The 10,596-nt window shown below is 39.0% G+C and overlaps 1 protein-coding gene across 2 annotated transcripts in view; it reads left to right on the forward strand.

Annotated features, from left to right (window-relative positions):
* The window catches only part of LOC126267169 (lysophospholipase-like protein 1), a 66,122-nt gene extending 57,331 nt beyond the window's left edge, over positions 1–8,791 (forward strand). For both annotated transcript variants that reach the window (XM_049972129.1, XM_049972128.1), the window contains 3 exons: positions 6,174–6,318; positions 6,793–6,908; positions 8,309–8,791. In XM_049972129.1, coding sequence (XP_049828086.1) covers positions 6,174–6,318; positions 6,793–6,908; positions 8,309–8,533 — 486 coding nt within the window. In that variant the 3' untranslated portion in view covers positions 8,534–8,791. The remainder of the gene's footprint in view (positions 1–6,173; positions 6,319–6,792; positions 6,909–8,308) is intronic.
* Positions 8,792–10,596: the final 1,805 nt, after the last annotated feature.

Raw genomic sequence — 10,596 nt, forward strand, 5'->3', positions numbered from 1 at the left:
GACCATGATGTAATGTAACTGAAATCTTCCTGTATCACTTGGCCTTTTCCAAGTACATCTCCTCCTCTTGTGATTCTTGAACAGTTTATTACATAGCTCAATTAGTCTTTCTCCTCTCTCATTTATTGCTCCAGCCCATATTCTCCCATAACCTTTTCTTCTACTCCTTCCCCTACAACTGCATTTCATTCCTCCATGACTATTAGACTTTCATCTCCCTTTATGTACTGTATTACCCTTTCAATATCCTCATAAACTTTCTCTATCTCTTCTTCTTCAGCTTGCAACATTGGCATGTATACCTGAATTATTGTTGTTGGTGTTGCTTTGCTGTCGATTCTGATAAGAACAATCCTATCACTGAACTGTTCACAGTTATACACTCTCTGCCCTGTCATCCTATTTATAATGTATCCTACTCCTGTTACACAATTTTCTGAAGCTTTTGGCATTACCCTATACTCATCGGAACAAAAATCCTGAACCTTTGTTGCATTGCCCTTTTCAGATCTTCTAGCTTCCCTACCACGTTCAAGCTTCTGATATTCCATGCCCCAACTCATAGAATGTTATGCTTTTGTTTGTTATTTAATCTATTTCTCATGATCACCTCCCCTTTGTCAGCCCCCTCCCAGAGATCCGAATGGGGGAATATCTCGGAATCTTTTGCCAATGGAGAGGTCATTGTTACACTTTCTTAATTACAGGTTACATGTCCTGTGGATGTAAGTTATTTGTCTTTAATGCAGTGGTTTCCATTGACTTCTGCATCCTCATGCCATTTTTCATTGCTGATTCTTCTGTAGGAGCAGCTTTCCGCCCCAAGGACAAGAGACTGCCACAAACCTCTGTCTGCCCCTATGCCATCTTTGACAAAGCCATTGGCAGAATGAAGGTGACTTCTTACAGCAGAAGTCTTCAGTCACCAATGCTGGTTATTAATCAAAATTTAAGCACTGGCAGGTTTCGAACACAGGATTGAGGATGTTGTGATTACTAATCAAAGATGTTGCTCCTAGACCACAGGTTCAGTTTACTGAACAAATATATCTTGTTTTAGTTGTCCTTTGTACTTTTCTAATCATTGTTACCACAACTGTGCCATGATCAGTAATACCAGTTTCAGCGTGGACATTCTCAAAGAGATCTGGTCTATATTTTACCATTAGATTGAATATATTTCCATCATGAATAGGATTGTGAACTATCTTTTCTAGAAAGTTTTCAGAGAAGGCATTTAGTAATGTTTCCCATGATGTCTTATCATGTCCACCACTAACAAAATTGTAATTTTCCCAGGTGATTGTTGCATGGTTGAAGTCTCCATCAGTGATTACAGTATGACCGAGGAAATTACATACCAGCAAACTGGAGTTTTCTCTAAAGTTTTCCATTAGATCAGGAGATGAGCTTTGTGGCTGATAGAAGGATCCAATTATCATTTTATGCCCACACCAGCCACTAAGTCTTTCCCAAACAGTCTCACAGGCAGCTTCAATTTCTATCTTCGTGGATTTGAGTTTCTTGTCTATTGCAACAAATATGCTACCTCCATTTCCCATTAGCCTAACCTTTTGGTATGCTTTTAAATTTCCCCCAAAAATCTGACTGCCATCAACTGCAGGTTTCAGCCAGCTCTGTGTACCTGTTATTATGTGAGCTTCACTATTTTTCAGGAGCAATTCTAACAGTGGCACTTTGTTGTGAATGCTTTGGCTGTTAACCACTAGGATTTTAATACTGTCACCTGTGGGAGTAATATCTTTTGATCTTACACTGAAACTTCTGGGTTTTTTTGTTGGATGCAGAATCATCTAATGTAAAAAAAAAAAAACTCTTGCATGCATTCTTGCATCCCACACACAGTCAGCTACCTGGGTAGCAGCCTCTGATCTGTAGTGTGCACATGACCCTCTTAGGGGCTCCCCTATAGTTCTAAACACCATGATGCAAGTCCAGGAAGTCACAGTCCATCTTGTCACAGAACTTTAGAAGTATCTGGTTCACTCCTTTTAATTGACTCAAAACCAAATGGCCAAGATCAGTTTGGTGACAATGCTTCAAATTGTGAGCCTTGTTGAAACTCTGTGCACAGTGCTGGTCTCCTCAACCTTCTCTTCTGGTTGCTAGAATGATCCAAATATGGCCTTGGAGCCCAGACGAGAGGCATCATTTGTTCCAACATGCATCAAAATCTGCAATTGCTTGCACTCTGTTTGCTCAATGGCTTCCAGAATAGCCTTTTCAACAGGGTGACTGGATGGTGGGGGTAAGGAGGAGGCTGTGGTGGGGATGAGGAGGGTAGCAGGGTAGTGGTGGGGGATGGTAAAGTGCTTCTTGTGGGAGCATACAGGGACGAGGTGAAGAGAGGGTAGGGCAGCAGTCGGATGGTCAGACTGTGGGCAGGCCTGGGGGGAGGGGAGGGGAGGGGTTACTGCGAGGGGGACAGTGTGGAGGGGGAAGGGTGCGGGTAGCAGGCATGGCAGCAGAAAAGAAGAAAAAAGACTGTGGGTGCATTGGCGGAACAGAGGGCTGTGTAGTGCTGGATTGGGAACAGGGAGGGTGGGTTAAGGACAATGACTAATGAAGGTTGAGATCAGGAGAGCTATGGGGATGTAGGATATACTGTAGGGAGAGTTCCCACCAGTGAAAATCAGAAAAGCTGGTGCTGGTATGAAGGATCCAGATAGCATAAGCTTTGAAGCAGTCATTGAAATGTAGAACATGATGTTGGGAAGCATGCTCAGCAACTGGATGGTCCAGCTGCCTCTTGGCCGCAGTTTCACCCTCAGTGGTCCCCACGGTTTATCCACCTCCATTTTCTACATACAGTGAGTCCATTGAGGAATGGGATGCATGCAAGAAACATCTGCAACAACGCTTTCAAGCTTTTAGGATTACAGGCACTATTTTTTGTTGTGCCTTGTTCCCTTCATGGATATCGCCAAGAATGTACAGTCTTATGTCATCTTACCCCTTTTCAGACTCGGTCTTCTTTAACATCTGTGAACTTCTTTCAAAGTACTATTGTAAGCACATGCATGTTATTGCATCTTGGGTTGAGTGTTACTGCTTTAGGAGGCAACAACATCAATCGTATCGAGCTCCATGGGTTTAATTGTCATTGTCACTTTGTGTCTGATATGCGTAAAGAGCCATATGCTGATCAGATGGTGAGAGGTGCTATATCATTTGTTTAGCTCTGGATTGTGAGGTGGTAGAGTTTGCCCTCCATTGTGAAAATCCACCCTCCTCCTAGGTTTTGGGTATTGCACAATTGTGTGAGTTGTCACAATCTGCAGGTAACCATATTGAGTTATGGTTAGAAGTGTCCTCTAGATCAAGCTTCAGATAGTTTGCAGGATGAAGACATGGTCACAGCAGTCCACACACAATCACAGCATCAAGGCTGCTGGGCTCGCTCCCAGCAGCAATTGCACCAACAAAGTAAATAGGCCAGTAACCAGCAGCCTATGTGTTACATGCTCCCATCTTGCCCTTATTTTTCATTAACCACGAGTGTCCAGAATTCCCAAAATGCTGAGCTACCTGTCATAATTTCATAAAAAAGGTCACATTGCTTCTGTTTGTAATGCAAAAATTCAGCACAACAATCCTGATATGGATATGGATATTGATGTAAACATTGTATCAACTATTTCTGTTGCACCAAACAAGTTTTTCACTGATGTTATGGTTTTTTGTAAATTTCTGTACATGCAAGTAGATTCAAGAGTTGTGATAACCTTATTAAACTTACAAACTATATCGACTTGGGCTCCCCTGTGCTTCTTCCTGTGTCTTGAAAGTTAGAAAATTACAATAAACAGAGTATTCCTATTCTCGGCCAGTTCTCTGCTACAGTTACCTACAAGTCAGTAGTCTGATCACTTACATTTTTTATTGTAAGTAACACACCTATGGAGAATCTTTTTGGATTAGATGGTTTTAAATTGTTGGTTTTACCATTTCAGATGAAGTGAATTTAGTGTTTCAACAAGTGCCGTATACACAGTTAGATGCATTATATTCTGAGTTTTACTCTTTGTTCTGTCGTGAATTGGGGTGTGCCAACAATTTTCAAGTGCTTGTTAGCATTAAACCTTCTGATCAGCTCGATTTCTTCTGTGCCCATCTGGTTCCAGTGGCACTCAGGGAACAAGTCAATAATGAATTAAATCATCTCATGGAATCTGGCATTGTTCAGCCTATGGAATCAAGTGAATAGTCTACCCCCTTAGTTATAGTAAAGAAAACACCAGGTCAATTACACCACTGCAGTGATTCTAGTTTCTGTGAATGCACAGTCTATAGTGGATACATACCCAATACTGCACCTTTATGAACTGTTTGCGAAGTTATCAGGTGGTTAATATTTCTCAAAAATTGACTTGTCGGTTGGCTATTTACAACTCCCTTTAGATACAGAGTCATAACATGTTATATGTGAATACCCCTTTCGGACTGTACCATTACTTGCAGTTGCCTTTTGGCTTTGCCAGCACTCCCGCTGTTTTTCAGCATTTTTTGGAACATCTTGTTGCGCAAACTATTTGGATGATATTGTAGTTTCTGGTGCCTTCACTGAGGAACATATACAAAAACTCTGTACTCTTTTTTTTTCTGTCCTCCAAGTGGCTGAGTTGAAGTACAATTTAGAAACATGTCCATTTTTTCAACCTTCTATCATTTGTCTTTGGTTTGAAGTTTCTTGTGAGGGTCTCAAAGCACACCATCAACATGTTTCTGCTATTGTGTCACTTCCATGCCTTATGTCTGTCAAAGAACTTCAGGTTCTTCTGGGCAAAGTCGCCTACTGCCACAAGTTTTTGCCTGGGGCAGCGACAGTTGCGCAGCCGTTATATGCTTTGCTGCACAAATGGGCTCAATGCCTCTGGTCAGAGGCTTGTGAAACCACGTGTTTCATGCTTAAGACCATGTTACAGTCTGCGCCCTGCCTAGTGACATACCAACCAGGCCTCCACTTTGTCCTTGGAATGGAATCTTCACAGTAGGGGTTGGGGGCACCACTGGCTCATAGATGTCCCTGATGAGTGTGAGCAGCCTATTGCTTATGCCTCAAAAATGCTGACTTTTGCTCAAACTAGGTACTCTTAGATAGAAAAGGAAGCTTTGGCCACTGTATATGCTGTGAAGAAATTCCATGTTTTTCTCTATGGTACCAAATTCCACATCGGGCATCACGTCACCTGCTGCTGCCAGTTCTCCACTCCAGTGCAGGTGATGTCATGCATCCTCAGTGCCCAAACTAGCAGTTCCTCTATTGCTTCTGACACCTCTGTCAGGGATTCTGTCACCCATTCCTGAGCAACTGCTGATACCAGTATCATCAGTACTGCAGCACCATCACTATAGCCGATTCCCAAGGTTGACTTGGAAACAGCCCCGGTGTCACCAGTGTTGTCATATGGTTTGGCACAAAAAGGTGGGTGCAGAATGCGTATGTGCCCGAAGCACTTCGACCATATGGTCCAGTTGCAGCATGCCAACTTAACCAGAGCCCAGCAGACAATGACAGGATGAACATCTCAACAATCTGTAATCTCTCTAAGACAGGAGGAATGCAGTGATATGTGTGCATACTTTCAAAACTCACTGTGCGTGTGGCAGTGCTCAGTCACCTGCAGAGAGAGATCACTGCCAGAACAAGCCACAGTCCCCAGTCCTCAGTTCTCTATGTGTATTGCTACAGGTCTTTGTGTATATAATTGGTTCCTGCTGAATGTTACTTAAATACTGTGTTCAAGTTATTAATGCTTTTGTGGAATAAAGTTGAGTTCAGTCTACTGCTTGTGTTTAACTTATACCTAATTACAACAGTTTCCTTTACCACTTGCTCAATGTACAGATTAAATAACATCTGGAATAAGTTGCAATCCTGTCTCACTCCCTTCTCATCCACCGCTTCCTTTTTATGTCCCCTTTTGACATTGTTGACTGTACAGAAACCAGATGGCAGTCTCTGGTATCCTGTACTCTGAAGTTTTCCTGTCAAATCAAATACTTCAACAAGTAGAATCAATTTAAAGTACCATACAATTGGGCTATTTATTATAAGACCATAGCTATTAATTGCTCACTTAGTGTCATAATCCACTTGTTTCATCTCTTGAATATAAAAGTAATTGTCATTTCATCTGTGTAATTTTCAGCCTAGTCATGTGTGGTTTGACCGTGAAAATATTTCTCCTGATGTACCTGAACATCTAGACACAATAGAGCCAATGGGAAAAGAAGTAGTAAATTTGATTGAGAAGGAAGTCATGTCTGGAATTCCTCTTGAACACATAATAATAGGTATTTTTTGTATAATGATTCTTTCCCAGAGCAGTACATGTGTGTAATTAACCTCAATGTCCAAAAATGCATGTATAAAGTTTGAGAAAGAAATTTTTTGAATTGCTGTGTATTTGTTTTCAAAACTATGAATAATATTAAGAAATTAAGTGCTCTATAATAAAACTTCTGCTACAAAAGAAAACCTCTATAAGCCAGAATTTAATTCTTATTCAGATCAATAACTTTACTACTTACTGAAAATCTTTACCCACAAAATGGTGTCTTATTAAAGAAATTCTCAGTATGTAGTTATAATTAGTATAATTACAGTGGCTTCATAAAATGAAATTATGAACACCCATAATATGTTTTTTTCTGAAGTGGCATTACATAATAGAACTCAAGGAGTTAATGACTGTATTAAGGAAATATATAGCGATGTTTATTATGAAACATTCAAAATACTAATTTTTTGGATGTCAATTTTTTAAGGTGGTTTTTCAATGGGAGGAGCAATGGCCATTCATGTTGGATACAGGTTGAAACCACAGGTGGCAGGAGTTTTTGCCTTGTCGTCCTTCCTCAACTACAATTCAGTTGTTTATAAGGTAAGCATGGATTTCAATCATAAACTGACAATTAAATGTTACCTTTAATCTGTCTTGATTGCAAATTTTTTTTTAAATTCATATGACCGGTTTCGGTTCATTCAGAACCCTCTTCAGATCTGATATTTCAGTTACAGGAGTAACCCGTCCAAATCCAGCAACTTTCACATGCTGCGTCAAAATATGACTAACCCACTTCCCTGCTCATACTGTGAAGGACTGCATACATGAGATATGAATTGGTACCTAGTTGTGTCCAACCTTTTATGTTGACCAACAGACAAATCCTGCACTTGTTGGTTCAGAGAATTTTGGGCTCTTGACCAAAGTTCCAAGCCAGATGTTCTCTTTACCAAATGTCTTTGTACACTGTGATGGTGAGGGTTTGTACTGTTGTTTGTAATGGATGCATCAAGGCCATATTGATTGTGTGGAATCAGCTGTGTATTTTCTGGACCGATACAGCCCTCTGTGTTACCTCTAAAAAAGACAATGCACAGTGCTGTTTGTTCTCCTTGGAGACTTATGAGCCATAATTTGTAGATAATGACCCTCAGCTGATGGGAAACCACTATGAGGCACACCTTCAGTGTTTTGTGTCTCACAATAATGTTTGGATGTTCAAATAATGTTTCTGTGGTGTACAACAATTTACAGGCAACATCCCATGCTGACAACTTTTCTCATCAGAAGGTGACAGTGTGCATATGGTCTAAGACTGAAATTTAACTATAAGGTCTGTTGACAGCATAAAAAGACACTCTTTTCTTTCTATGACTGGAAACACAGTATACACTACTAAACTGCACTCAGAATACCGGCCTACTTTTATAACTTTAAGCAAATGCTGTATGTAGGGATTTCCTGTGATGAAGAGAGTATTGAGTAAAATGTGTCCAACAATTTTTTTGAGCAGTTACATGATGTCTTTGCTCCCATCTAAAAAAATAAACCACCATACATAGACACCACCTCAGCTGTAGGCATTCTTTTGATAGGTGTTTTGTAACTGTTAATTTGTTTCAGCTTCTTATTCGCCCTGTCTCTTGTATACCACAGCCACATGAATGCCATGCAGATTGGGCACATGCTTGCAGTGCTCTACCACTCATATACCTCATTGCCTTTTGCTCAAGCATGCTATCCTAGTTATCTCCTCTTTTTCTCATAGCATAAAGTGGTTTTTTGAGTATGCAATTGTTAGTTGTCTACAAATGATACAAATTAGAACACTTTTGGTTTGAATGTGGTAACTTTCTACAGCACAGCTGTGCTAATACACCCAACTTCTGTCATTTATTTTCTGTTTCCTTGCATTATTACTGTTTTACAATTTTTTCCTTAATTTATGAGAACCTATGTGAAATGTTGACACTGATTTGTAATGTAACTTTTTTTAGCATTTGGAGAACTACAAGGAACAGCAAGAATTCCCACCTTTGTTTATGTGTCATGGTGATAGAGATGACCTAGTGCCCTTGACATGGGGTGAAGAAACCTTTAAGAATCTAGAGAAACTTGGTGTGAAGGGTCAGTTCCACACTATCAAGAATGCATTGCATGAACTAAAGAAGCAAGAGCTTAAAGTGTGGAGTGATTGGGTCAGAGAACACATACCTGAATAAATGGCTGATTTTTAAATGTATTGCTGAAGGACGTAGTTTTGTATAAATTGTTGCTTGACAGACAATAACATTGTTTGTTCCAGCAGAACATTTTTGTACATTATTTTTAAATGTTATATAAGATTGTATGTATGCTAGAAACTTTGCGAACTAACCAGAGGCACAAGTACAATTTAAGTGTGTAACACGTATATTACATAATTCATTAATTTGGGAGCCACTGAAAATGTAGCAATAAATAGTGAGATCAGTGAATAATTTGTATCTACACCTCTTTCTGATATTATTTAAATTCAGATACTTTATTTTCAGGAGTATGGATTAAGCAAAGAATGATCCTTTTATTCAATTTCTAGGAGGGTTTCAGTGATGACAATCTCTGGTTCTTTATAGAAGTGTTCACACTCACTCACACTGTCAATAACCTTTCAATGACTACATGTTTTATATATTTTTTCAAATTTTGTCATTGCTATACTATTTTTATCTTCTACAAATTACCTGGATTCATTTCAGAAGATAAGTATTCAGCATTTGTCAGATCAATCCATACAAAAAGAAAAAAATACATATATTGCTTGTTTAAAGAACTTATTTTGAAAATTGTTTGAAATAATGACTACTGGAAAGTCAATGGAAGATACTATGGCTAAGATTTTTGCAGACCCACCTTCCAGTCCCTAGAAAAAGAATCTTCAGAAACCAAATCTTCCGCATGCAGACAGAGGTATTCACTCAGTATTGGTCTGAAGAAAACCAGAATATGTAATTAATATTGACTAGTAGCAACTGCACCCAGAATCATTCATCATAAAATCTCAAAATTGTTTTGTTGTTCATTACTAATCTGACATAATTCACCCCCCCCCCCCCCCCAATTTCTCCCATCCCCTCATTCCCAGCTAAGGTCATAAGTCCTAGGTACACTCATGTTTGTGCTCTCATAAGAAATAACTGTAGCCATAGCAAACAAATTATTGACTGCATAAAGAGAATGGTCAGTGGTTCATGAACCATTTTATCTAACATGTCAGTCCACCCCGTAAAAGTTGTTTTTAAATTACTGATGTTGAAAATGATTGAAAGTAAATGCTTAAAGATGGTGAACAAATAAGTTTAAAAAAATATTGTTACCAGAGTAATATGAACTGGCTACTGAATTATGTGAACTCCTACTGAGTTCAGTCGTCAACTCATTACTGTCCTTGTTCTGTGTTAATGAGCTATATCATTTTATTTGTATCAGACCAAATTAGTTGTTATGCAGGTGGTACAAACATTATTGGCAAGCCAATAAAAAAGCATCAACAGAGAAACTAATACACAATGTTTTTGTTAAAGTTAGAAACTGATTTTGAACAAACTGATTAGCTTTAACCTTTGGAGGGGGGGGGGGGAAGAAAACAAATAGGTGATCCATTTATGTACTTTCAAGTATATCCTACTTCCTACTAAACGTAATTTGTCCAAATAAAATAATAAACATTCATTGGAATGCGTATTAGTATAAACTTAAACTAGAGAAAAAACAACATGTAGTACACCTGATAAAACATTCAGATTCATATCCTTTTACCATAACAGCTGGTGCCAATTTTGGTGCATAGAAATCAGTAAGCTCATATTAGTCCAGTCACCGATATCCTGTTGGACAATAGTCTTGGATAATTTCTCACTTTGGCTAAAATTATTCATTATACACACACACACACACACACACACACACAAACACACACACACACACACACACACACACACACAAAATTGCAGTTATGTATGAGGTTCCCACATGTACATCTTGCAAGCGTGTTAACAACCTCACAGTACATTTATTCACTGATGCAATTTGTTGTCAACAGTCCATTGTAGTGTTGAGAGTAATACAGTTACTGCTGCAAATACAATGCTGTGAAGAAAATGATCTGAACTTTTGTTTACTGACTCTAACTTTGTCACAGAAAGAAGAAAATATACACTATGAAAATCTGCCCATGGGAATATATCTGACAGATGCAGAAGCATTTTCAAATGAAGATTAAAGATGTTTTGTCCTCAAAAACTTT

The sequence above is a fragment of the Schistocerca gregaria genome, chromosome 4 (genome assembly GCF_023897955.1).
Source record: "Schistocerca gregaria isolate iqSchGreg1 chromosome 4, iqSchGreg1.2, whole genome shotgun sequence".
Classification (NCBI taxonomy): domain Eukaryota; kingdom Metazoa; phylum Arthropoda; class Insecta; order Orthoptera; family Acrididae; genus Schistocerca; species Schistocerca gregaria.